General features: G+C 47.8%; 2 protein-coding genes, 1 non-coding gene and 1 pseudogene across 3 annotated transcripts in view; 3 read left to right on the top strand and 1 right to left on the bottom strand.

The window, feature by feature from the left end:
• NCAPD2 (non-SMC condensin I complex subunit D2) overlaps positions 1-26,931 on the top strand; it is a 94,066-nt gene that overhangs the window by 12,370 nt on the left and 54,765 nt on the right. Inside the window, 14 exon segments of the mRNA XM_075071526.1 lie at positions 9,918-10,045; positions 10,131-10,254; positions 10,326-10,473; positions 12,050-12,275; positions 12,525-12,587; positions 12,950-13,041; positions 13,557-13,569; positions 15,305-15,482; positions 15,787-15,914; positions 16,244-16,444; positions 17,782-17,956; positions 22,810-22,894; positions 24,058-24,191; positions 24,919-25,051. Of these exon segments, the coding sequence (XP_074927627.1) occupies positions 9,918-10,045; positions 10,131-10,254; positions 10,326-10,473; positions 12,050-12,275; positions 12,525-12,587; positions 12,950-13,041; positions 13,557-13,569; positions 15,305-15,482; positions 15,787-15,914; positions 16,244-16,444; positions 17,782-17,956; positions 22,810-22,894; positions 24,058-24,191; positions 24,919-25,051 (1,828 nt within the window).
• On the bottom strand, positions 174-1,159 carry MRPL51 (mitochondrial ribosomal protein L51). The gene is made up of 3 exons (XM_032781993.2): positions 959-1,159; positions 738-845; positions 174-508 (listed from the first exon to the last, which is right to left on the bottom strand). The coding sequence occupies exons 1-3, from the start codon at positions 1,041-1,043 to the stop codon at positions 312-314; spliced, it is 390 nt and encodes a 129-aa protein (XP_032637884.1). The 5' UTR covers positions 1,044-1,159; the 3' UTR covers positions 174-311.
• On the top strand, positions 7,752-8,054 carry LOC116825752 (small nucleolar RNA U85). Its single transcript, XR_004373915.1, has one exon. It is a non-coding gene; the product is annotated as a small nucleolar RNA U85 (small nucleolar RNA).
• Positions 26,078-26,209, top strand: LOC116825751 (U4 spliceosomal RNA; annotated as a pseudogene).

Genomic DNA, 26,931 nt, shown 5'->3' with positions numbered 1-26,931 from the left:
CAATCCCCAGACAGGTTTTTGCCCCAAAGTTCCCTAAATGGCTCCCTCAAGGATTGAGCTCACAACCCTGGGTTTATCAGATGAATGCTTAAACCACTGAGCTATCCATCCCCCCTGAGGGAGCTCACAACTGAACAAGCAGGAGGGTCTGTAGGTAGGCTCAAAGGTAGAAGTTGGTTGTAGAAGAGCAACTCAGTTTATTATAATTTTACAACCTCCCCAATATGTGCACAGCTCCAGGTCCTAAACCTGTTACACCCAGGATGCCATTCCTTCCAGGATGCACATGGCTAGTTCTCACAGGTCTGCTCCTAGCGGTGCTTTCCAGTGCGGTTGAAGCGTTTGTACAGGAACCTGATCCTTTTGTTAAGGTTCTTGTAATCCTGATCAAACATTCGGTGACCTACAATATGCTTCTTGCGGATGCATCTCTGTAGCTCATTTCCCCGCCAGCCTCGCAGCCAGCTGGGCCCTGTGATCAAGTCCTTGGGGTGAACCTGGAAGTCTCCTGAGGAGGAAGGGGTAAGTGGGTAACAGAGGCAGTAACAGGAAAACAAACCCAGGGTAGCAGAAAAGTTACCCCCAGGGCCCATCAACCTCAATTAATTCTGACACCATTAAATTTTCCCCAGCCCCAGAGTAGGACTAACCTCTACTCTCCTGACCCCCCCCAATCTGGAGTTCCAGTTACTTTCCCTTCTTCCATGATATCCTCAGACCCACGGTTGGTCACTTACCTAGAATTCCTATATTGTCATAGACCCCAAATAAGGCTCGTTTCTCTGTCCAGCGATCAACCTCTTTAGGTTCAGGGGGCTCCTTCACATGGATCCAGCTGGAAACCCCTTGAAAGGGAGAAGACAGCTGAAGAACGAGATTATCAGGAAAAGGGCCTGACCCTGCCGTACCTGGCCGGGAGGGCACCACAAGGTCTGGGCGCGAACCCCGCCCCGCTCACCACAGTGGAGGCTCCTCGCGGTCTGGACCAGGGACGGGCTACGGCCCAAGAGGCCCCATCTTGCCAGCTGCAGCAGAGTCCCCATTGTGCCCCCTGCAAAGACAGAGCAACGGTCGGTGGGGCGGCCGGGCCTGCGCTCCCTGCTCCCTCCCCGCAGGAGCCACGAGCACAAGCCAGGCCGGCCCGACTGGAGGAGTGGGGGTCAGCAGCAGCGCGCGCCCCGCCTGGACACAGCCATTTTAACCAGCCGCTGCTTCCCAGAATGCACTGCTTCCCAGAATGCACCGCTCCCCGCGCGGCCTGTCTTGGCGCGCCCTGTGCCCGGCCACACGTCCGACCAAACCAATGGTGGCTGCTGTCCCCGAATGCCCCTCCCCCACACGCCGACAATGAACCTGGGCTCGAGAGATTCATCCCCACCCCCACCGGCGGTTGAGCGGCCGGGAACTGAGAGGTGAAGGGAGCCCCTGGTGTCTGATTGGTTGTTGTGTTCCAGCCGCCCCCTGATTGGCGCCGGTAACAAGGAGACGGTTGTGATTCGAATGCGGCAGGAGTTGGCGCGAATCCGGCCGTTCGGAGATGGCCGGGCTTGCACGTGGGTAATTGGACGGAGGTGAAGAGAGCGGTCTGGGCTGTGATTGGCTCCCTGGTGTTCCGCGGGCCCTGATAGGCTGAAGCTAGTGGTTGTGGTGTTTGCCTGCGCGCTTTGAACGTTGGGAGGAGGCGGACCGGCCGCGCTTGCTGGCCGGGCGCGCGGGTTGGGGGAGCCAGGCCGCCGCTGTCGCTCACGTCGTGTCTGTTCCCTGGCAGCCAGGAGATGCCGTCCTCGCCGCTCCCCTGGGAGTTCCACCTGCCCCTGGCCCCGGCCGACCTGCTCCGCAGCGGGGGCCCCGCGCAGTACGTGGTGCAGGAGGTGCTGGCCCCGGCCCAGGTTGCTGGGCAGCTGGCGGGTAAGAGGCGCGGCTCCCTCCCCGGCTCTGCGGTTACTAGCGGTGCCGCCTCGCGCGGTATGATTGTGACTCTGACAATTTTGCGGGTGTTTTTCCCCGATCTCGTGAAAACGGCTTCTCCCCTATTCAAAACGGGCGCCCCACCCCCCTCCCCCACTGCTGACAATGGAAGGCTGAAGCGCAGCAAAATGGGCGGCATTCTCCATTACTGTCGCACGCGGCGTCTAGGAGATGGGCTGAATCAATAAGGCTGATATCAATAGCCCATTAAAAAGTGGGAGTTGCCCTTATTCTGTGTTGCTGTTTGGAGGGAGTGCGGAGGATGTAGTGTAGTGCACCAAGCCCCCTTCACCCCCACCCACCACTCCACCTATCACCCCCCACACCCCATGCACCCCCATTAGGGTGGATGTGGCCTATTCCCAAACAGTTGACAAAGAAGGGCTAGAATGTCAGAAGGGAAGATGATTTTTTTTTTGTCAGTAAACCCCTGTTATCCAGCCTTTATTCAGGCCTGACTTTGATGGTGTCAAGTTTGCAAATTAATTCCAGTTCTGCAGTTTCTCTTTAAGTTGTTTTGTTGAAGAATTGCACTTTTAAGTCTCTTGTTGAGTATCCAGGGAGATTGAAGTGTTCTCCTACTGGTTTTTATGTGTTACCATTCCTGATGTCTGATTTGTGTCCATTTATTCTTTTGCATAGAGACTGTCCCGTTTGGCCAATGTACATGGGAGAGGAGCATTGCTGGCACATGATGGCATATATCACATTGGTAGGTGTACAGGTGAACTTGCTCCCTGTGGTGTGGCTTGATGTGGTTTAGGTCCTACGATAGTGTCCGTTGAATAGCTATGCAGACAGAGTTGGCAACAGGGTTGTTGCAGGGATTGGTTCCTGTGTTAGTTTCTTTTTTGTTGTTACTGGTATTTTGCTTCAGGTTGGGGAGCTGTTTGTAAGCGAGGACTGGCCTGTCTCGCAATGTCTGTGAGAGTGAGGGATTGTCCTTCATGATGCGTTGAGAGAGGTTTTAGTTGGGGGGTGAAGGTGGGCTAGTAGCGTTCTGTTACTTTTGGGGCCTATCTTGTAGTAGGTGACTTTCTGGGTACCTTCTGGCTCTGTCAGTCTGTTTCTTCACTTCCCGAGTGGTGTTGATAGAGATCCTGTAGGTGTTATCTTAGGGCTTGGCTGTAGATGGACTAGATGACCTCCTGAGGTCCTTCCAACCTTGATATTCTATCATCTACCAATGTGATATATGCCATCATGTGCTAGCAAATGCCTTCTGGGTCATTATAAAAAATAATTTTCCTTCTGATAGCCACACTGTCTTGTCAACTGTTGAGAATGGGCCACATCCACCCTAACTTGAATTGGTGTCATTATCACTTTCGCCCCCTCACCTTGGTAAGACAACTCCCATCTTTCATGTTACTGTATATTTATACCTGCTTACTGTATTTTTTCACTCCATGCATCTGATGAAGTGAGTTATAGCTCACAAATGCATATGCCCAAATAAATTTGTTAGGGTCTATGTCAGGGGTCTCAAACACATGGCCTGCAGGGCTCTTCTGTGCGTCTACCAAGCTCCCCCTGCCTCTCTGCTCACTTCCAGGCCAGGGGTGAGCAAACTGATTCAGCTGTGGGATTACCCCAGTGGCGCTGCAAGCCCCCTGCTGCTCCCTTGAGGAGCTGGCAGCACATCCCTTGGGGGAGAGGCAGTCTCACTTCAAGGTACCGCCCCCGCAGCTCCCATTGGTGGAACAGGGAACCGCAGCCAATGGGAGCTTGTGGTAGGTACCTGGAGAAGCAGCAACGGAGCCCCCGTGCCCACCCCTGCTCCCCCAGGGGCCATGGTTCCGGCCGCTTCTGGAGCCTGATGTGCACTGCTTGCCACTCCAGAGCTGCTCTAGGTAAGTGGTGCTGGGCTGGAACTCACACCCTGTACCCTTCCTGCACCCCAACTCTCCCTGCCCTGAGCCCCTTGCTGCACCCCACATCCCTCCTGCACCCAACTCCCTGCCCTGAGCCCCTGCTGCACCCCCTGGTGACAGGGAAGGGGCAGCATAGGGGTGGGAAGAGGTGGGGCCTCATGGAAGGGGTGGAGTCGGGGCAGGGGCAATGAGGATGGGGGTGTCAGTGATGTGGCCCTCGGGCCAATGCACTAGACTTCATGTGGCCCTTGTGGTCATTTTGAGTTTGAGACCCCCTGCTTTAAGGTGCCAAAAGGACTACTCATTGTTTTCACTGTTTTTGAGTGAATGAGTTGAAGCCAGCCCACGAGCAGTGTGGCTGCCAATGTGCGGTGCAGGAGCCAGAGATAGTGAGAGGCAGCAGAGGCTGAACAGTTGGTGGGGAGAGTGAGGGGGGGCAAGTACTGGGGCAGAGGGCGGTGTAGAGATGCCAGTCTTGCTCTGAGACATCTAGAAATGTTTGTGAAAAAAATTAGGGAGCTTGCTTGGATATCTTTCCTCTTCCCCTCTCTGTTTATCGGAAGCAGAGAGTTGGGACGTCCCACCACTGTTGTGCCCCTGACACCCACCCACAAATGGAGAAGGGGAGGATCAGACCTGGGAAAGCCACCCCCACACATTACCTAGGGTCCTTAATCAGTTTGGTCAGTCTCAGGCCTGGACCTCCTTCCAGGGATGATCCCCCTGTTCTCTCTTTTACGTCACGTTCCCTTTCTCCTCCTCTGTCATCACTACCTCCTTAAGCTTTTCCTCCCCTATAGACTGCACAGTGAGGGTCCAAGAAGATAAGTTGCAACACTTGTTAATGGTGTTTTGTCAAATCTGCAGTGAAAGTTTTCTTAAAATGAGCAACACGTGCTGGGTCATCATCCGAGATTACTATAACATGAATTATATGGCAGAATGTGCGTAAAACAGACAAGGAGGCATACAGTTCTCCCCCAAGGAGTTCAGTCACAGATTTAATTGACAGTTTTTTTTAAATGAGCATCATCAACATGCAAGCATGTCCTCTGGAATGGTGGCCGAAACATGAAGGGCATACAAATGTTTAGCATATTTGCAAGGTATTTACACGCTAATGCCAGATACAGAAGTGCCATGCAAACACTTATTGTTGCTTTCAGGTGACATTGTAAATAAGAAGTGGGCAGCATTATCTCCTGTAAATATAAACAAATGTGTTTGTCTGAGCGATTGGCTGAACAAGTAGCAGCACTGAGTGGACTTGTAGGCTCTAAAGTTTTACATTGTTTCGTTTTTGAGTGCAGTTATGTAACAAACAAAAAAAATCTACATTTATAAGTTGCACTTTCAGGAGAAAGATTGCACTACAGAACTTGTATGAGATGAATTGAGATTTTTTTACAGTGCAAATATTTGTAATAAAAATATAAAGTGGGCACTGTGTATTTTGTATTCTATGTTGTAATTGAAGTCAATACATTTTGAAAATGTAGAAAAGCATCCAAAATATTTAATAAATTTCAATTAGGATTCTATTGTTTATCTGTGCAATTAAAACTGCGATTAATCGTGATTAATTTTTTTAGTTGATTAAATCGCAGTTAACTCAAGCAATTAACAGCCCTAGTAAAGACATGTAAAAAATTGAGAGGATTACTGAAAATTAGGGAGGATTGGCATGTGCTTCTTGGATGGTCCTGTAGCAGTGATATAGGGTCCTGGGGCAGCAGAAATCAGTAGAGCAGGGAGTTGGGAAAATGTTGCTACTGGATCTGGGGCCCTGAGCCCTGCAGCAACACTTAACTTCTCCCAGTGCCTTGAGACTTCTCCTCTACTTGACATCCAAGCAGAAAAGAAGCCCCAGGGGGACCAGCGAGCCAGAGACTTGATGCTGTTAGATCCAGAGAAGGGGTGGCGAGGGAGAACACTTCAGGCAGCAAGGCAAGTGACAGGAGAAGTCCAGATAGTAATAGACAATGGATGACTGTTCCCCTATCTTAGGGGTAAGGAGAAGATAAATGGAGTCTCCGTCTGAGCAGCCAGAGAGGGGGTGTCCATTTTGTGTCCATTAAAGGCTGTCTTTTCATCCTGAAATTATCACACATAGCCAAAAGAGTGGAGGGGAGTTAAAAAGTCACGAGGCTAAAAAAAAAAATAGTTTGATAGCTTTTTGTTTTTTTGTTTGTTTAAATCTCGTGATTTTTGTGGGGCCAATCTCATGACTTTGGCATTTGATTCATGATTTTTGATCACTTGCAGTTGGCAGTATTGTGTTAATTGTGTCTCCCTGTCTCTTCAGAATTCCAGCGGGCGTTCCAAGTGCAGGGGCCACTAGCCATCCTGCAGCACTTCGACACCCTCTACAGTCTACTCCAGTGAGTACCCCGCATGCAGGGGTGGGAGGGAGTGGTTTGATCATGGGCTTCAGGGGTGATGGTGGTCAGTGGTAGTGGGCACTGCTGTTCTTGTTCCTACCAAGGGTTCAGGAGAACAGAGTCCTGGGTGTATCTGCAGAGGTATCCAGATGGGGCTAGGCCCTGGCTGGGTCCATTTATAGATGCCTCCTCTTCCTGAGCACAGTAGGGCCTGGTGCTGTGAGTGGCATGAATCCATCCCCCACCCTGGCTGGTGATCCACTGGCATATGTTAGTGATGTGATAACATAAAGCATTGACTGGTTAACTGTTACTGCATTCGCCATCTGGGAAGGAGAGGCATTAAGCTGTGGCGGAGCTGGAAATTGAGAGTTGCTGAGGGAAGGGAATGTTACGCTGGGCAGGAAACAGATTTTCCTATCTCACAATATTTTAGGTAGGCCATTCTCCCCCTTCACCTCCCATTCAACATCAGGACAAAAAACAGATACCTTTGTTATGGGTGTGTGTCTTAGAGCTGTTTGTGAGTTTTATTACAGGATAAAATTGTTTGTCTGGTAATAGTATTGGAGGGTGATTAGTGTATGTGAGTTCTATATTAACGCATTTTCACTCTCAGCCTTATGTCAGCCTATCTTGCAGTTTCCGTAGTTTGTAGTAGGAAACAATCTATTGATTTTACTAATCGAGGTCTACAAAACTTTTTGCTGACATAGCAATGTCACATAAGGGTGTATATAATGGTGTCCTGTTTTGGCCAGTCTGGACAAGGCCTTAGTACCTATTGTACTTCTTGCATTGCCTTTGTCTTTTTTGTAACTTTTTGTGTTTAGTACAGTATCAGACTCTCTCTAATTCAAATATTTGCATTTCAGACCACAGCTAAGTATTTGTTACTTCAAAAGTGAAGTGGTATTGCTAATTGATAAGCTTACTAAGAATAACAATATCTGATCGCTCACCTAGATCCACTCTGTTTGTTTTGTTTATAACCTTTTAAAATGTTCTCTATGAAGTCTGTGTATGTGTAGAGCCTGTCTTGGAGGTGCTGATGCACTATACTAAATTTGCCTTAATGTAGGTGTTCAGTTGTTACCTGAGGAGAATATAGTGTATCCCCCAAAACTCTAGCACATGCATTGGAGTACAGAATTTTCTGAGAAGTTACAGGTAAACCCATCAATGAGTTAGATTAATTCTTTTATCTTCAAATTTCTCCAGGAATCTCTGCTGAACGTATTTGACCTGTCTTATAAATTGATCCCTCTAGTCACAAATGTGGGCAGGTTGGGAGAGACTAGGTTTAGAAGACAAGTCTACAGTTGCTCCTGAAGACTTTGTGTGACAGCCTTGAACTAGGTCTAGTGCAATGGTAATCCTGTATTTTATCTCTGTTGTCTGCCTCACAGCCACTTCCGTCCGTAAATGCTGCAGTCAAGGAGGATGCCCTGGAGCTGATGGTGAAAGTAGGTGTGAGGATGCTTCTTCCATGTGAGAGGGATGGTGAGATATTTGCTTCCTCCCTGCAGCTTTATGATGATATAAAGGCAAATGTGACTCCATTGGCTGGACTGCACCCTCACCCATCCCTGATACTGGTCTGTAATCTTGGCAGGCAGTGCAGTTTGTGTGTGTGCTGTAAGGCAGACCGGACAGGAAGCCCATTTTCCATTTCATTCCTGGTGGGATATATCCCAGCCCTAAGCAAGTGGTCCTAGGCTGGCAGGGGATGGGACAGGGTGAACTTAGCATCTCTGGGTCCTGGGTCACAGGTGTAGCCCAAATTATGGCTGGTGAGGCATGAGCACAGTTCTTTGGTAATCTGATGGCTGCTGTGAGTTTGTTACGAGGGAAAGGGTGCTTCGGTGTGTATGGGTAGTGATGCCTATGCCTTCTCACCTCCTACAGTGGTGTCCCGTCACTCCAGTGACCTCTCTTCATCTTGGATTCTGTGCCTGAACCCTTCAGACCGTACCACTCACCTCAGTGCTCTTAAAATGAACTGCTATTACTGATTCATCTAGTGGAGGCCTTTGAAATGACTCCTGCAAGAGTGCTTGACAGGGCTAGATCCAGTGGAAGGTATGTATGTGGGTGATTATGCATTCCATTTTCATAAAACTTGTTCTTACACATTGATGTCCCTCAGATGACTGTAACATCAGTTCAGTGCATAGCTGGAATTTCCATGGATTACTGGGCAGGCCAATATACATAAGGAAAGCCAGGCTGTGGTACATGCACCTCTAAGAAATGCTTATGGCAGCAGCTTCAGGAGACAGGACATATCACAGCATGTAATGGTCACTGATCTCTAAATGCGCGGCTGTTTCTCTGTGCTGCCTCCCACTTCTGTGTCTCCTTTGTTGCAGTTCAGTATACATCCGATTTCCTCCCAAGCACAGCCTGCCCTTCCCCCACATATTAGAGGAGCAGCTGCTTCCATTTGGATAGCTCTTGGCTCCTGGCAGGTTTGGGGCAAGGGTTTCATTACTGTAAAGCTTGAGTGTCGCCTCCAGCTTTAAAAGAAATGCTGCCTGATGTGAATACCCATATCTCCTCAGAGCAAGAAGAACCGCACCACGGGCACAGGCTTCTGCTGGGAGGAAAGAGGCAGCCAGTCATACATCTGTCTACACGCTGCTGCACTGACCTTCCGTCGACTGTGGTGTGGTTTTGGTGGTGGAGAGAATTCATCAGTAAAGGTTGAAGTGAATGTGGGGAGAGGAAGAAAGGATGGAATGCTGCACGTGTGAGCTGTATGGGGAGATTTTTTTGGAAGGGCTGACTTGTAAGAGGATAGATGGATAGGTAATCAGTTTGTCGCATTCATTCAAAGGCAATCTATAGATGTGAACCTTAAGGAGTAAAGAGTTTGAGAAGAAATTTGGGAGAACAGGTAAGACTGAACCAAGGAAAAAGTTTGGAACCATTCCCAGTGCTGGAGGGGGAAGGATAGCTCTGTGGTATTGAGCTTGGCCTGCTAACCCAGGGTTGTGAGTTCAGTCCTTTGAGGGGCCATTTAGGGATCTGGGGCAAAAAAAAAAGGAATTTGGATTGGTCCTGCTTTGATCAGAGGGTTGGACTAGATGACTACCTGAGTCCTTCAACCCTGATATTCTATGATTCGGAGGGATCTATGAGCATGACACCTCACTGCAAAGGCCTGAGAAAAAAAAATCTTTTTTTCTTTTTTTTTTTTTTTTTTCCCCCCCCCCCTCTCTTCATACTGCTGTGTGTCCCGTCTCTCCCCGCCACATGAGAGAGGTGTTCAGTGCCACCCCTTTCTGCTGGCTAGATGAGAAGCAGCAATGATGGCCTAGGATGGAGTGAATTGGGCTGGGTGAGCTGAGCCAGGCCACCTGGTGCCATGTGTTGAGATTCCTCTGCTTCCCAGAATGGAATTGGCCCATTAGTTCATGAACAGCAGCAGCCTCAGTGGGTAGGTAGAAGTGTCTCCCTGCTGTTGGAAAAATCATGGCATTGGGCTAATTTCATGGGTTTTTGTTTGGTTTTTTTATGCAGTCCATGAAATTCTTTACACAGGGCTTTAGTCATTGCTTAGGACACTGAGAAGTTGGAGCCAAGGCAACAGTGAGGAGGTGGAAACTTTTTAAAGGCTCTGCCAGTTCAGATCTCTTGGGAGGGTGGAGGGGTGTCGGATCTCTTTTATCACTCCCTATTTTCCTCTCAGCCTAGTGACTGGCAGCTGTTACCGCATTTTGGAGAAGCCCAGCATCAGCCACCAGAAGCATCGGGCCGTGCGGGAGGCAGTAATGCATCTGCTTGCTGTGGCTCTGACTCACTATGACCACATGCTCAGTGAGTCTGTCACCTACCCTCCCTGATGTGGGATTCCCTCGTGTATCACCTGAACCTTTTCTTTTTCCCTCCTGTGGTTTGGCAGGTGCAACTCTGAAGATCTCACAGATGCTGCAGCACTTTGAACATGTAGCCCCAGTGTTTGCGGGGGCTGTGAGCCTGTGGGCCACAGAGTATGGCATGAAGAGCATGGTGGGAGAGCTGCTGAGGTGAGAAACTCTCCAAGCCCCTGCTCTCTCCATCCCCAGCAGCTTTGGGCACTGACTCTTTCTTTGTGCAGGGAGATTGGCCAGAAATGTCCACAGGATCTGACTCGGGATGCTTCTGGAGTGAAGGGTTGTGCTGCTTTTCTCACAGAACTGGCTGAACAAATCCCAGCAATTGTGCTGTCGAACATGAGTGTCCTCCTGCATCATTTGGATGGAGAGGTATTGCTTGGGAAGGGGCAAAACACAACATATCCAGGGAAAGGAATGTGTACCATAGTGGTGTCCAATTTTTGGCCTGAGGATTGAGTGAGTGTATATCACAAAGATCAAGAAGTTGCAATCAATATTCTGAGGCAGATTCTCTGCCTTGCTGCATATCCTACATGCTCTGGTGATGCGAACAGAGCAGGAACCACTGCAGAAAGTACCATGCTGAGAATTCCCCCAACATAGGTAATATCCAACAGCAGAAAATTGGGGTGGGGGAGAGAACTGGCTCTTGGTTCCCTGCTTTGCGCCGCCCTTCTCCTGGATGCCTGTGAGGAGAGAAATACCAATCCTCTGCTAGGCTCAGGCAGAGCCAGCTAATCTGTGCAGCTCTCCCTGGGGCTCCCACAGCCAATAGCACAGATGGCGTGGGTATTTGCCAGAGGTGGTTTTTACCAGGTAAAATCATGGTTTGTACCAGTTTAAGGCATTTTCTGTTTTAAAAACTGTTTCATTAGCATGTCACATTCAACTTAGCTTTAGTTACATATTCAAGTTACGGGTACATATGGCAATAGATTTGTAGATTTATTTAGGTTTGTACAAATAAAAAATAAAACTTCAGTGGGCATAATACTCATATGTAATTTATAATACTGAACATCAGAATGTTTATACTTTCCAGTTCAGTATTTTCTAAAGGAAGTTATACGTGTTATGACTCATTTCAGTTTTTCAATATATGAACAAAACTTGAAAACATTTGATGATGTGGAAATGACAGTAATGCAGGGTTGAAGCATTAGGAATCAGAAGCATGCAAAATTGCAGACTACCACCCAAGTCCATTTGGCCATACAACATTCTGTAGCAGAAGACCAACTTTGATGTAGTGGATTTGACCGAGCCTATTCCTCAGTTTTTTGTTTTCAAATGGATATATTCAAAGTTTGAAAAGATTTTGTTTTGTACTTGCTGGAAGGTGATGCAATTATTTTTCCTAATTTAACCCAGGCTTAAGATGGTATTTACAGCATCCTGTCCTAAACTAGTTTTTCCTGGGAAATTGCCAACCCTGGCCAATAGAGCAGCCAGAACTTCTTCTGTCTTTCCTCATCATGATGCAGCATTTGGCCAATAGGGTTGCTGCTGAGAAAATGCATTGGGGGGGGAAGAACAGTAGCTATTTTGGGGCTGTGGGAGAAGTGGTGCTCCCCATAATAAGGAACCTGATTTGCTTCTATTTAAACTGCAGGGTGTGGCTTACCTTCAGCTCATAACCAAATACAAAGTTTAAGTCATTCTCAAAGTCTACAAATGATACTCATTCCATGGATTGGATGCTGCAGACCTAGGTGCATAGGAGGGCTGGGAGACACAACCTCCTGGCTCAGCTACACTTGCTTGTTGTCACACAGGAATTCTGTGATGGAGCAGGGAATTGAATTTGGGTTTCCCAAATCCCAGGTTAGGTGCTATAAGCGCTGGACCATCCTTACTGTCTTAGCATGAGTCCTGGTTGGATGGAGTCTACAGAAATATGCCCGCCATTCGCTCCCAGTATAATGAAGTCATTTTCTCTCTTCAGAGCTATGTGATGAGAAATGCCATCCTGACAGCCATGGCAGAGATGTTGTTGCAGGTGCTGAGTGGAGATCAGCTAGAGGAAGCTGCAAGGGGTACTCGGGACCAGTTCCTGGATACACTGCAGACCCATTTATGTGATGTCAATGGGTTTGTGCGCAGCCGTGTGCTGCAGCTCTTCACTCGGATTGTCCAGCGGAAGGTGAATCTCTGTGTGAGGAGACTGGGGGGTTGGCTTCAAACTGCTCTACTGTGAAGGGAGGGGTGAGGGAGAACATCAAGGTGGAGGGAGAAACATCAAAGGCTCTGCCTGGGCTCTGAGGAACTTGTGCAAGACCAGAAACTTCCCAAGTGGGAATGAAAGATTGCATCTAATTCTCTAGGCTCTGGGTAAGCCTTCATGCACTGCTCTTGTGCTGCAAGGCCTGCCCTTGGCTCGGCTTCGGCTGTGGTCTCGTCTGTGGCGTCATCAACGACAGTAACAGTGGTCAAAATAGCCATCCAGCTGCTGGTGCAATTCCTCAAACACCTTCCCTGCAAAGGTACCGTTTTACTGGCTGGAAAAAGCCTGGGGGATCCCAGGAGAAGTGGTCACCAGTCTTAAGGCTCATTGGAGGCTCCTGCTTTTCTGATATCCACGTGCCTTCATATCTAGGTTTCATCCATCGTGAGCATTGCATGTGACAATGCCTGATCTGACCATTATGATTTGAGTCTGCAGTGGGGATTAAAACTTTGGAATTGCAAACCTAGTCATTGGAAGACTCTCCCAAACGTTAGCTACTCGAACGGGGCTGCAGTAGATTGCCTGTCTGTGGACTAGAACCAGCTACAAAAAGAGGTGTTTCTACGGCTGAGAAAAGTGGAGACTGGAAGAGGCTGCTGGGGAGCAAGGAGGACTAAGAGTTAAGAAAATACCTGAACAACTATAGCTGCACTGAGTGTGCTGAGCCACTCAAAGAAAGAAGGATGCAGACGCTGCAAGAATGGGACAAAATCAATCTTCTTTTTTTTTCTTCCATCCTAGTGGATTATACTAACCTCATAGGATAATTTAGAAATTAGCTTAAACTCGGTTTTTATAAAACGAAACGATTTCATGCGGCCACACATAGCAACAGTAATGCGGCGTGTGCGTCCATAATTCTGAAGCGTTTGCTGTGGGTAGCTTCTTTGGTAGTATCCCATATAGTTCACCTGCTCTTCGGAATTTGGTTAATACTATTGTCTCGTCGGGTAGGTTTGGTAAATGATCAGTCATTTCCTTCTCCGGTAAAAACATATGACAATCCTTCGCCAGTTTCCCTGGATTGCGTGGCAGACCATGAGCACGGCATACCATCGGAACGTTCAGGAACTAAATATTTTCCGGCAAAAAAAGCGCGCGAGAGAGAGGCGATACTCCCAACCTGCACTAAGCATTCACTTGCTTTTGAAATGGTTACCGGTTGTTCGTACATCTACTCTCTGGAGAAACTTGCAATGAGATGACGGTATCCTCTCTACTGTACTGTCGCGAATGATGCCCCTAAATCGGCCGAGGCGCGAAAAGCAAAATTTTGGATCGACTCACTTGGGGACTCGTGAGTCAATCCTTTGGTTTCTAAAATGTGAGTTCCTGCATAGAAGAGGGGCATGTATTAGAGGACAGTGTAGTCAGAGCACAGCTTCGTGTCATATTCAAGGGGTGCTGCAACACACCCGTCTGCTCCCTCCTCCCCCAACTTCTTGCGAAACATGGAGGTCCGCATGTGCATGAAGTAATAATAGAATGCCAGAATAAGAAACGACGTTTATCGTGCGACTAAAATGAAAAGGGGAGGACGCTCCTCGCCATATAGTCAGGCAGCGACCATAAGCAGCACTGTGCGGGGAAGAGGAGCCGCATTCTGCTGCTATGACATGTCAGCAGTAACAATTCTTCTTTTACACAGGAAAGGGAGGGGGTCGAAACCCCAGTTTGCTATTTGATGGAAGTGGTTTACTTAGCACGTTCTGATCTCCTATCTCTCGGGATAGACCAGCATGTTGGCTCCGTTCAAATTGATTAGATGTTCATGAGGATGTTGTAATATCTCGTCATCGCTCGTCTACTCACGGGGAGGTTCACAGGGAGAGGAGCGGATTCGCTCTTCCACTTGTCTGACTTGCATCGCGTCTTACAGGCAGCATTCACTACCGCCATAGGCGTACATTTGAACTAGTAAGAATGATTCTTTCCTTTCGTTCCTGGTGGGTGAGGGGGAAAAACTGTAGGAGCTATTCCCTGAACCACGCAGACACTGTGTTTGAACTACAGACATTGGCGCTCAGCCAAAGAATGCAAATACTTGCTTTCAGAGACTCGCTGTGGACTGTGGTACAAAGCTGGACTCCTCATACCTCCACTCACCCAATTCGGTCCATTTGAAAGTCTCTGGCTTCTGTTACCTGTCACGCCAGACTGTGTCCAAAAAATCGCCGCGAGATTTTCTTTCACGTTGGCAATTCTCGTGTTCTGTAAACGGCAGCTTCATGATAAACAGCATTGTTCCCCCGAACGCGTCAAGATCTAGTGTCTCCCGTACGGTCCATGCTGGAGCCTCATTTTTCGCCTTTGAAGAGCGGCATTGCACCTGTGCTGATCAGCAGCTCCCACTGGGCAAACAGGAAATGTAATTCAAAAGTTCGCGGGGCTTTTCCTGTTTACCTGCCCGCTGCATCCGAGTTCAGATTGCTGTCCAGAGCGGTCAGTGGTGCACTGTGGGATACCGCCCAGAGGCCAATAACATCGATTTCTGTCCACATTAACCGTAATCCGATATGTTAATATCGAATTTAGCGCTACTCCTCTCGTTGGGGTGAAGTACAGAAATCGATTTAAAGAGCCCTTTATTTCGATATAAAGGGCGTTGTAGTGTGGACGGGTACAGCGTTAAATCTATTTAACGCTCTTTAAATCGATTTAAATGTGTAGTGTAGACCAGGCCTCAGCAGGAGTTCCTGTGCACTTCTCATTCTACCTCCTGTCTTGTTCGTACTCAACCTGTGTTGGCCTTGCCCCAATCTCGTATCCATTTGAGATTCTGTGGCCTTAGATCATGGCCTAAAGCATCAGAAGCTTTCCATAGGGAGAGGGATGATTAGGAGGGGTAAGCAAAGGGATCTAGAGAGGAGCATGCAGGACCTTAACCCCATCTCAGTCTAAGCTGTTTCTTTCACTTTAGGATAATGGGTCTAGATATCTGTATCATTCCTTTCCTCTGCCCTCTTTTCATAGCTGCACTAATTACCCCAGAGGAGGAGTGGGAGGCCATGCAGCCAGAGCTTAGGGCCACTATACATCAGCTCCTTCACCCATTGCAAGGAGAAGAGGAGGAAGAGACGCTAGAGGTTGAGGAGACTGCACTGAATACGGCTGAGCGCATCATCCAGTTGCTGAGGAAGCTAAATTACAAGTGAGTGGGAGACCCTCCAATGGGCCACAGTTGAGCGGGTGGGGTCTTCAGTCTGGGGAAGAGGGTTACCCTAGGAATGTCCATAAGTAATCCTATTGTCAGGTGAGGTCTGAGCCCTGGGAAGGGTAACACCATATGGGAAATTGAAGACTTGTGTGGAAAGAGCTGTATACAGTAGGCTGGAGGTGCTGACAGAAGCCACTGTCCCACAGGTCCAGGGATAAAGTTGAGTTATGGATTTTTTCACTGACATACCCTTCCCCACCGAGTGGATGATTTCTTATTTTGCATCATCCCTGTCCAGGCATGCTATCCGTCTAACAGAGATGGCTGTGTGCCACTTCCATGGGATGGAGCCCTTCACCAGCAGTTCAGGGTTGGAAGGTGACAAGGAAACCATGATCCTGGGCATTCTGAGGACACTCTACACAGGTAGCTTTTCTGAGCCTGCTCATTCCTTGTCCTGGGGCTATATTGATACCAATACTGTAGAAGTGAAACACTTTTTATATCCCTTTTATTCAACCCTGTCTCTGCTTGTATTGTACCAGACCATAGTAGTGAGACTTCACTGACAGTGTGGTGAGAATCAAGCTCTAGGTCTGAATCTCCCTTTTGACTGCCTGGCTGAGCTGCTGTTAGATTGTGTTGTTCGGAGTGGGGCTCTTGGTTTAGGTCACTAGGGGTGAAGGGATATTGATCAAAGAGCAGTTTCTCCTGGCCCCTAGCATTATTTATGGATCATTATTCTTGCTATGCAGATTCCAACCTGGAAAACAATATCCAACAACCTTTGCACAGCAGGGGGAATGAAGACCCTGTGGTAGAGGAGCAGCCAACCTCTGAGCTGGTTAAGCAGGAGATGCTGGTGCAGTATCTGCAAGATGCCCATGGCTTCTCTATGAAAATCACTGAAGCCTTGAGCATGGTCAGCAGGATGATGTATGAAAGCTCTGTCTCTGGTAGGATGATCTGTGTCTACCCAACCTACACATTAAGATTTCCAGGGTCCTAAGCTTAGTGTATGAGAACTCGTTATTTTGGATATGTGGGAGAGGCTGGGACTGGAGTAGCCTGTACAGGTGCCTTGGGGGCTTGCCTACCTGGCTTACATTGGGCTCACAGTACCAGTCAAAAGGGTTATCTTGGGGAAAGTGGAGTCTTGTGGGGAGAAGGGCTTCCACTGGCATCTAAAAGCCTCAGCAAGCTTTTTAGGTAAATGTAGAGAATTCTGCCTGAAAGCTGAAAATATTTCAAAATATCAGGTGGCCACAATCAATTCTTAGGGGCAGATTCTCTGCCCTGTTCTCCTTTCCTGCTTGGGTGGTGTTCAAGCAGTGGACACCCCCTGCAGCTCTCGTGTTGGGTGTTTCCCTGCTATAGACAAAGAGCCAGCCTATCTGTCTTCTATGTTGCCATGTTGAACAGTTCTCAGGTGTGCGGAAGAGCAAGGAGGAGAGTGGCTGGAGGTGCATGCTATGCTGTGGCTAATTACAGTTGGTGTATGGCCCCTGGGAGCAATAGCCAGCTGGTTCATGTTGGAACAGACCTCAGGCTGCGCTAAACCTGAGTAAGAGGTGGGGAGGAGAATCAGAAAGCTGTAAATACTTTTTTCTTTCTCCTCTCCTCTCCTCCCCTCCCCCCTGCCCCAAATCATCCTCTTCTTCCATGCCCCCTCCCCCCCAGCCACCTTTTTCTTCTGGTTTGCTGGGCAGCAGTAGGGGAGCCACAGGAAGTATCTTTGCTCTTTGATGGAGCCAGTCAAGGTCTTATTGTACTCTGCCTGGGGCTCCTATAGGCTGGTAGAGAAAGAGGCTACGGAGCAACTGGATGAGTTATACCATTTTCTTGTACAACAGTGTGTGTCTGGCAGGCATGCTGCTCAGTAGCTGCAGTAGGGAAGAAATAGTAGCTGCTTTAAATCACTTGCTATGGGGGAAGAAAAATCTGTTTCAAAATGTTTCTGTTCAAAAATTGCAGGCCGTGGCTCTGGAATCATGTTCTCAATTCGTAATCAAATACAGGGTGTTTTGGTTCTGTTTTTTTGGGAGGGGGTGTGTGTTGTCTTTTTGGGACACTGGACACTGCTGAAAGTGCTGTAGCAGCCACGTCTGCTTCACAGGGGAGGGGACAATAGTGTGTGCATGTGTGCAGGGATCTTTTGTATGTGGGTTATGGATTTGCTGGAAGAACAATGGGTACATAATTTATTTCTGAATGATGTCTCTGGCCGGGACTGCATAAAGCTGAACTGACCTCTCTCCCTCTCTCTCTCTCTCTCTCTCTCTCCTCCCCCCAGTGGTGCAGGAGGCCATTGAGTTCTTTGTGACAGTCTCGCAGTTTGGTGTCCCCCAGGCACTGCATGGAGTCCAAAGGATGCTTCCCCTTATATGGTCTAAGGAGCCAGGTATTAGAGAAACCGTGCTAAGTGCCTACAGGAGGCTGTACCTGAACCCAAGTGGGGACTCTGAAAGGTATGGAACCCCCAAATCAGAGGCTATATCTCCCAGGAGGTGCTGTTGGAAGTGGAGTATGAACAGTAGTCAAACTTCATATTGAGCTGAAATGCTAGTGGGCGCTGAGCTGCGGGGGAGGCGGCGGTGTGAATTCTAGGGTGCAATCCAGACCACTGAGGGGTTGTCATTGCCTGCCCTGCAACCTTGAGTGCCTTGCAATGCTTTGCTATTGTAGCTATCAAGCTTGGCCACTCGCAAACAACTTGCCAACATGCAGGTTGCACTCTGCGTGTCTGAATATAGCTGCAGCCCTAGACCAGCAGCCAGTCAGCAACACTCCAGTCACACTCTGGCTTCCACCAACATTGGTTACTACTTGCCAGCTGTCCCCAACCCATTCCCAGTCCTGAAAACATGTGTTCTGCATGGTCCAGCCCTCCCCTGGGCAGTTCAGATATTAAAGGTCTGTTGTCCCTATAAAGGTTTGCTAGTTTAACTGGAGTTACGAAACACTGGATTGATTTAGATTGAAGAAGATAGGATTTTAAGTAGAGCTGTCAAGCAATTAAAGTTAATTGCACGATTAATTGCACTGTTAAACAATAATAGAATACTATTTATTTTTGGATGTTTTTTCTATGTTTTTCAAATTATTGATTTCAGTTACAGCTAGGGCTGTCGATCACAGTTATGCAATTAACTCAAAATTAATGGTGATTAATCTTCTTAATCACAGTTTTAATCCCCCTGTTAAACAATAGAATACCAATTAAAATGTATTAAATATTTTGGATGTTTTTTACATTTTCATATATTGTATGTTTTAATTTAAATCAAAACATATATTTTTATTACAAATATTTGCACTGTAAAAACGATAGTATTTTTCAATTCACCTCATCCAAGTACTATAGTGCAGTCTTTGTGTGACAGTCCAACTTAAAAATGTAGGTGGGTTTTTTGCAGTTTTTTACACATACAACTGTACTCAAAAGTAAAACCAGTGTAAAACTATAGCGCTTACAAGTCCACTCAGTCCTACTTGTTCAGCCAGTTCTGAACAAGATAATGCTGCCCGCTTCTTGTTTACAATATCACCTGAAAGTGAGAACAGGCATTCTCATGGTACTGTTGTAGCCAGCGTCACGGATATTTACGTGCACTAAAGATTCATATGTCCCTTCATGCTTCAACCACCATTCCAGGGTACATGTGTCCATGCTGATGATGGGTTCTGCTAGATAACAATCCAAAGCAGTGCAAAGAGCTACACATTCATTTTCATGATCTGAGTTAGATGTCACTAGCAGAAGGTTGATTTTCTTTTTTGGTGGTTCAGGTTCTGTAGTTTCCGGATCGGAGTGTTGCTCTTTTAAGACTTCTGAAAGCATGCTCGACACCTTATCCCTGTCAGATTTTGGAAGGCACTTCAGATTCTTAAACCTTGGGTCAGGTGCTGTATCTGTCTTTAGAAATCTCACATTGATACCTTTTTTGCGTTTTGTGAAAATATTATTAAAATGAACAATGTGTGCTGGACGATCATCCGAGACTACTATAACACGAAATACAGTAATTTCTCGCTTAACATTGTAGTTATGTTCCTGAAAAATGCTACTTTAACATTGTTTCATTTAAGCTAATCCAATTTCCCCAAAAGAATTAATGTAAATGGAGGTTAGGATGATTGTGAAGTTTGGTTGAGGTGGTGGAGTCAGAGGGTGGGATATTTCCCAGGGAATGCCTTACTGCTAAGTGATGAACTAGCACTCGGCTGAGCCCTCAAGGGCTGACACGTTGTTATGGAGCCTCACACTCTACAAAGCAGTACAAATGGATGGAGGAGATACAGCATGACAGAGAGAGACAGACACACACAGTGTGTGTGTGTGTGTGTGTGTGTGAGAAAGGGGCAATGCCCCTTTAAGTAGGCTGACCCCACTCTAAGTACACTGCCTTTTTAAGTAGATCAGCAAGTTGAGACACTAGCTGCTTCCAGCAAGCCGCCTCAGTCCTGAGCCCTGTTGTGTCTTTTTTTCCTCCTACCCCTCCCCTCCCCCCGCCTCTGTGAAGATGGGGTAAAGGAGCTGGGGAAGGGGGACACGCTGACATTAGCACCCCTCCTTCCCTGCTCCTCACAGCAAGCAGGAGGCAAGATCAGCACAGGGCAATGAGGGGAGGGACAGCTGAACTGCCCAGCAATTGATAGCCTGTTGGGTGGCTGCCGCACTGGAAACTTGGGCAAGAGGGGCTACCAGTCCATCCTGATTCCAAGCCCCTACCAGCTAGCTCCAACAGGCTGCTGTTTCTGCAAGCAGTGGACAAAGCAGGTGGCTGCCAAACAGAGTTATAAGGGAGCATTGTACAACTTTAAACAAGCATGTTCTCTAACTGATCAGCAATGAAATAATGTTAACAAGGATGAAGTTAAGTGAGAAGTTACTGCATATGGCAGAATGCAGGTAAAACAGAGCAGGGGACATACAGTTCTCCCCAAGGAGTTCAGTTACAAATTTAAGCACTATATTATTATTATTTTTAAACGAGACTCATCCTCATGGAAGCATGTCCTCTGGAATGGTGGCCAAAGCCTGAATGGGCATAGGAATGTTCAGCATATCTGGCACATAAATACCTTGCAATGCCGGCTACAACAGTACCATGCAAATGTCTGTTCTCACTTTCAAGTGACATTGTAAATAAGAAGCAATCAGCAGTATCTCCCATAAATGTAAAGAAACTTGTTTCTTAGCGATTTGGCTGAACAAGAAGTAGGACTGAGTGAACTTGTAGGCTTTTAAAGTTTAAACTGCACTCAAACAAAACAGTGTTTATGTTTAAAAAAAACTACATTTGTGAGTTGCACTTTTGTGACCGAGATTGACCTACAGTACTTGTATGAGGAGAATTGAAAAAATACTATTGTTTACCGTGCAAATATTTGTAATAATATACACTTTGATTCCAGTTAAAACAATATATATGAAAATGTAGAAAAACATCCAAAATGTTTAATAAAATCTCAATCGGTATTCTATTTAACAGTGCAATTTAAAACTGTGTGATTAATCGTCAGCCCTAACTTTAAGTAAATTCAGGTATGAGGTAATCCAAGTCAGAAATGGTTACAAGAGAAATAAAGATAAAACACTTTCTAGTAGTTTTAAAACTTAACAAGCTAGGCATGGTTCAAGGTAACTTCCTTACCATATGTTCCTAGCAACATGGGTGACCAAATTCTTAGGTCAGGATTTCCCCCCCACCCCTCCCCGCAAAGTCGTGGGTTGCTTTCTTTATCTTCTTAGGTGAAAAAGAGAGCTTGGGGTTTTCTGCTCTTCTTTTTTTTTGGTAAAGTCCAGTTAAACTTTGAGGTGGGTTCTTCTGAGGGTTATCTCTCAAAACAGTTTATTCAAACAGTAAAGAAGGCAGCATGGAGTCTGGTAGTGAAGGAAGCTCCATGTTCTTTTTTCTCACTTATGTTCTCTGAAATGCATATTTGCTTTGTCTCTTGCCATTTCTTCTCTCTCAAGGAGCCTGTTTATGACTTTTTTTTGTAAATTCAGGTTAATACACACTCCTTTGTTCAGGATATAACTGTGTGGTTTTGACCATCATTCATGATTTTACAAATAATATTACTACATACATTTCACCATGGTGTTATTGAACAGTTTTATTTGTCAAATACTTCACAAGGCATACTTTCTACAAAGATTATTACAGTAGTGTGTAGGCTGTGCATACAATGGTACTTTCGGTCAGTGAGTCATAAGTAGAGCCCTGCAAATCCACAGGTGTCTGTGGACCATTTCTGCAGATAGAAGTGTGGATGCAGATACAATTTTTGTATTTGTGCAGGGCTCTGACTGTAAGAGCTGGGCAGGCAGCTGCGAAGAACTGTGGCACGGACCCTCCACCTGTCCCGGTCAGGGATGTGAGGGGGCGGGAGCAGGAGCTCAGGGGCTGCTCGGGTCCCTCACCCAGGGCAGATGGAAGGTCCACTGCACCTGCCTGTCCAGCTCTTACCGTGGCTGGGCTGTGGCTCTAAGCTACGCTCCCCTTCCCAGCCAGAGCTGGGTCAGGGACAGACATGCTGCCAGCTGTGGGGAGCCTGTATCCTTCCACCTGCCGTGGTCAGGGACCTGTGGGACAGGGGCTCTCCCTGACCCGGCTCCGGCTGGGGAGGATGGTGGCTCGGAGCCACAGCCTGGCCACAGTAAGAGCCAGGCAGGCAGTTGTGGGGAGCCATGGTGGACCCTCCACCCGGGGCGGGGGGCCTGAACAGCCCCTAGGCAGCTCCACTGGGAAGAAGGGGGAGAGAGAGACAGACAGGCCGGCAGACAGGCCAGCGTAGAGCCCAGCTGGGGAGCTGTGACAGACCGTCCACCTGCCTGGTGGGGTGGGGGGGTACTCAGAGCAGCCCCAGCCATGTTCCTGCCTGGCCGAGGGCAGGTGGAAAGTCTGCAACTCCGGGCGGGCTCCCCACAGCTGCCCATGCGATTCTGTCCGTAAAGATGTTTTTCCTCCTGAGTTATTACCTATACTTCTGCAGTTCTAGGATGCACTGTGCTGCTGGATATCTTTCCATTCCCATGGGACCTAAAACAGATGGTTTTGCCCCATCCTCATGAGATCACTGCAAGTTCCATAATGCTTTTTCTGAACATTGCTGCTGTGTTTATATCTTCTGTTCTGAGAATCGCTTTCATGTGAGCATCTCTTGGTTTCCTATTCCCAGATGTTTATGCATCCTGCTGGGAGAAGGGGCACATGCACACTACACTTCAGGGACTGGATTTCTGTGTGTGGGATTTGGATCATGGAGGTAGTGGCATGTAAATTGCCTTGTTGTTTGCTTACCTCCTGTACAGGTCTAGGGCGGAGAGTCTGGTGCGGTCTCTTTCCCTCCTCATGGTAGATGCATCACTAGGGACCATTCAGTGCTTAGGGGAAATAGTAAGTACTAGTCCCACCCTGCTTCAGATTCTGTCCAAGATTTTGAGCCTTTGTCCTGCTCGCTGTGAAGGGTTTGATTTGCTGCTGGTGCCTCCTTGTGGCTGGGCTTTGAATAGCAGTTTTCTCCCCTCTGGGTGTATCCTGCCAAAGCAGAGGTGGACAAACTATGGCCCATGGGCCACATCCGGCCCGTGGGACTCTCCTACTCGGCCCCTGAGCTCCTGCCTTGGGAGGCTAGCCCCCGGCCCCTTCCCCCAACCTCAGCTCACTCACATTGGCACAATTCTTTGGGCAGTGGGCTGCGAGCTCCTGGGGCAGCGCAGCTGCAGAGCCAGGGCCTGACCTGGTGCTCTGTGCTGCGCTGGCTCCAGCCAGACAGTGTGGCTGTAGCGCTGCCAGCCACCAGGGCTCCAGGCAGCACAGTCAGGGGGGGCTGGAGAGAGAAGACAGGGGAGTTCGGGGTGGTGGTTGAGGGCAGGGGTGGTTGAGGGCAGGGGTGTGGCTAGGGGTCGGGGCAGTCAGAGGGCAGGGAATGGGGGTTGAATGCGGGCAGGTGTCCAGGGGGGTGATTAGATGGGGCGGTGGGGGACAGTCAGGGGCAGGGGTTCCAGGTGCAGTCAGGGGACAGGGAATGGTGGGGTTGGATGGGGCAGGAGTCCCAGAGAGGCTGTGGGGGTGAGAAGCAGGAGGGGTTGGATAGGGAGTGGGGCTGGGCTAAGCCACATCTGGCTGTTTTGGGAGGCACAGGCTCCCCTAACCGGCCCTCTATACAATTTTGGAAACGCGACGTGGCCCTTGGTCCAAAAAGTTTGCCTGCCCCTGTGCCAAAGGCTGCTCTGCTTCTGTGGTGACCGTGGCCTCTGGACAGGCTGCTTTAAGGTCTCTCTTCTTCCTGGGTAGTCCATGAACAAAAAGTAAATGGAATTTAACTCAAACTGCGATAATAAGAAATAGACAGGAATAATTCCCTCTTAGTGTGCATCAGAGTCTGTCCCTCCCTTCCCTCAGGGAGGGGCCTTTAGCCACTGGTCATTTGGGAAGCTCTGTCGTTCTTCAGTGTGGGGTTTGTATACCCTGTCACATCACAGTAATCTAACCATCCAATAAGATCCCCACTTGCTGTATTCTTGCATCCCTAGTTGTTGTCCCCTTTCTCTCTCCAGATCTCAGAGTTTGTGCAGAAAGATGAAATAAAGCCATCTGTGGTCAACCTGCTCTGGGAGCAGTTCACTGAGAAATCACAGTGTTCAGCACTGGAGCGCTGTGCTGCTGTCATGCTGCTGGGGATGATGACACGGTGAGCCCATAGTTCAGGTATTTCTGTATCAGTACTGACCCTGTGAAAGCAAGGAGTCTTCCCAGAGTTGATTTATATACGCCTTTGTGGGCTGCAGCTTCTGGCTCTAGATTCTGTGGCAAGGACCCTGATTTCTGCAGAAATGGATCATGCAGAAATGAATACTTGAATTAGACATCAAAATACTGTCCCCCACCAGCCCCAGGTTCTCTAGGTTGTTAACTTGATACTGAATTCCCTGTGTTCTAAGCTAGGCTACGGTATGTTATACTACAGTTCTGGGTACCTAGTTACAGCTGCATCGTACAGATGGGGGAAGCTATTGAATAGGGGAGGAGGGAGCAGAACTACCCTGAGCTGCTGGACGACTCCTTCTGTAAGAATGTCAGCTGCTGCTGCTTCTCCTTTCATTACCCAAAATATCTTCTCTGCTCTTGAGGGGGAGAAGAGGTTAGCAACGTTGTTTAAGCTAAAGTGATGGATTGTCCAGTTTACCTGTTCCGATGCTGCTGGCCCCCCACCAGAACATATATAATATCCCACCCCCCTGGAATTCGGTTTACTGTTTCTCAGCTGATGTCAGTTGGCAGCTGTTTCCTCAGGCTCACATCCCCACTCTTCCCTGGGGCACAAAGTAAACTTTGGCTGTTTTCACATATTTGATGTAAGCTTTCAAGAGCAACCCTACCTAACTGCATGTATTTTCCCCCTAACCACTGCCGCTAAGGGGAAAGCCAGAGATTGTGGGCAGTAACCTCGATGTTCTGGTGATGACTGGTCTAGATGAGAAGGTAATTGAAGACTATCGCCTCGCTCAAGAAGTGTGCAGTGCCATCTCCAAACTTGCCAGCAGCAACAAGGTAAGGCTAGTACTTTGCAAGTGAGTGTCCCAAAACCAGAGATATTGGGCATCTTAGTTGAGCTGCCATTGTTAGATCATCTATCCTTTAGCATCTAATTCATAGGAAAATAGGTATTTATCAAGTCTAGGTCCACACATCCATATGATGCCTTCACAGTGTAGACAGGAAGATGTAAGTGGAACCATTTCTGTCCATCACTGGCAAGGTAAGGCTAACTTCATTTGGTGGAAACTAGGACAGCAGAGTCTCCAATTGTTCTCTCATCAGTGAGCTTCCAGAGTGGTAATTGAGCTGGAGGCCAGCTTGACCAACTGGGGGGTCTGTTCCTTCAAACCATGTGTCCTAAACTCTCATAGCATCAGGTTCAGACCTTCTGTTTATATTGGTGGAAGAATTGCATTTGAAGTTTTACATGTAAAGGGAAGGTCAAACAGTGCAGTGGACTGGCTCAATCCCCAGAGAATACAGCAAATGAAGTCATCCCTTATAGGTGGACACTCCTGCGTGTCTGCAGCCCGTCTCAAGAATTGGGACACAATAGAGCTTTTTGCTCCCCCGGACCAATACCAGGGCTCCCAGATGGCTGTCTAGTAGCCTTCCAGAAAAAGGTGATGCAATGGGAGAGCCTGTCTCAGATATGGCCAACCAGGTTGTTAAATGTGTTTTTGGTTCCGTCTTGCCCACAGGGCCATCCAGAAGGTTTAGAAAGGGCTTCAGTGATATCGAGCACCCTTTGCTGACTCGAGGCCTTGATTTTTTTCAGATTCAATCAGTCTAACATCCAGTCTACTGATATTCTGCGTTATGGAATCTATCTTCTGATTTAAGACCTTTTGTTTTGCATTCAGACCCAACAGGCTCAGACTGGCTGCTTGGACTTTTTTCTTTTTCAAATGTTTGTTTTCAAATGTTTGTGTTAATCCCCTGAAATTGTGAATAGGGGCTGTCCTCTACAAGGAAGTCTCATTCAGACACTGGTGTAGACAGAAAAGGGGTATGGCTAGCCTTGCCAGTGGTGGACAGAACCTATAGTAGTGGCAGTATTCTAGCCAATGAGGTTAATCCGAGGCGTGATTATTGCTAGTTGAAGACTTTCATAAACTAGCAGGATAAATGGGGATTCTTCATGTAGCTCTGTATGTTCCCATTTGTGGGTAATGTGCTGACCAGTGCTGCCTAAGAGTGGAACCTTCTCCAAACAATGCCCGTTGGAGCCCACACGCACTCCCTCCTGCCCATCCCCTCAGTGTCTGTGGACACTGAGTTCAAGGCTATGTAAATGGGCACTGCGCCCTTCACCATCTCAGTTGCTTCCAGCTGCAAGCACCAGATGGAAGTGAATTACTCCAATCCTTCGGATCCAGGGTTTTCTTCTACTTTAGTGCCTTGTCAGTTGTAGTGTTAAATAGTTAGTGTTTTTTTGGCTGTGTTTTGTGGGATGGCAGATGTGAAAAAAAGTGGGCTTCAAGAGATTTTGCTTCCTGCCTAGTGGTCTTCCTGGCATCTGATGTGTCTTAAGTGCCTCAGAGAAGGCCATTCTTCTTGGTGTTCCATCTGTTGGATCTTAACACACAGAGCACATAAGGGGAGGCAGAACTTATTGTAGGTGCACCTGATTAAGGCAGCTCTCACTGCTAGGCCTTCTGGTTTTGGCTGGGATGTCTTCAGATCCTAAGGCTAAGGGGGTCTTGTTGGCATGTACTGCGTCATCAAGTAAGGCTAAGGTGCCTAAGAAGTGGTTTCGGGGGGGGGAAGGGGTGTCTCACATTCTGCAGTTGCTTCATAAAAATTGTGATGTGTTCAAATCCGCACCAGCCCTGAAAGAGAGGAAGCTAGGAAAATGCCCATTAGTGTGAAAGGCAACAAATGAGGAGCTT

Source organism: Chelonoidis abingdonii, chromosome 1 (assembly GCF_003597395.2).
Source record: "Chelonoidis abingdonii isolate Lonesome George chromosome 1, CheloAbing_2.0, whole genome shotgun sequence".
Lineage (NCBI taxonomy): Eukaryota > Metazoa > Chordata > Testudines > Testudinidae > Chelonoidis > Chelonoidis abingdonii.
Note: the sequence above shows the minus strand (reverse complement) of the source record. Positions and strands in the feature narration are given on the sequence as shown.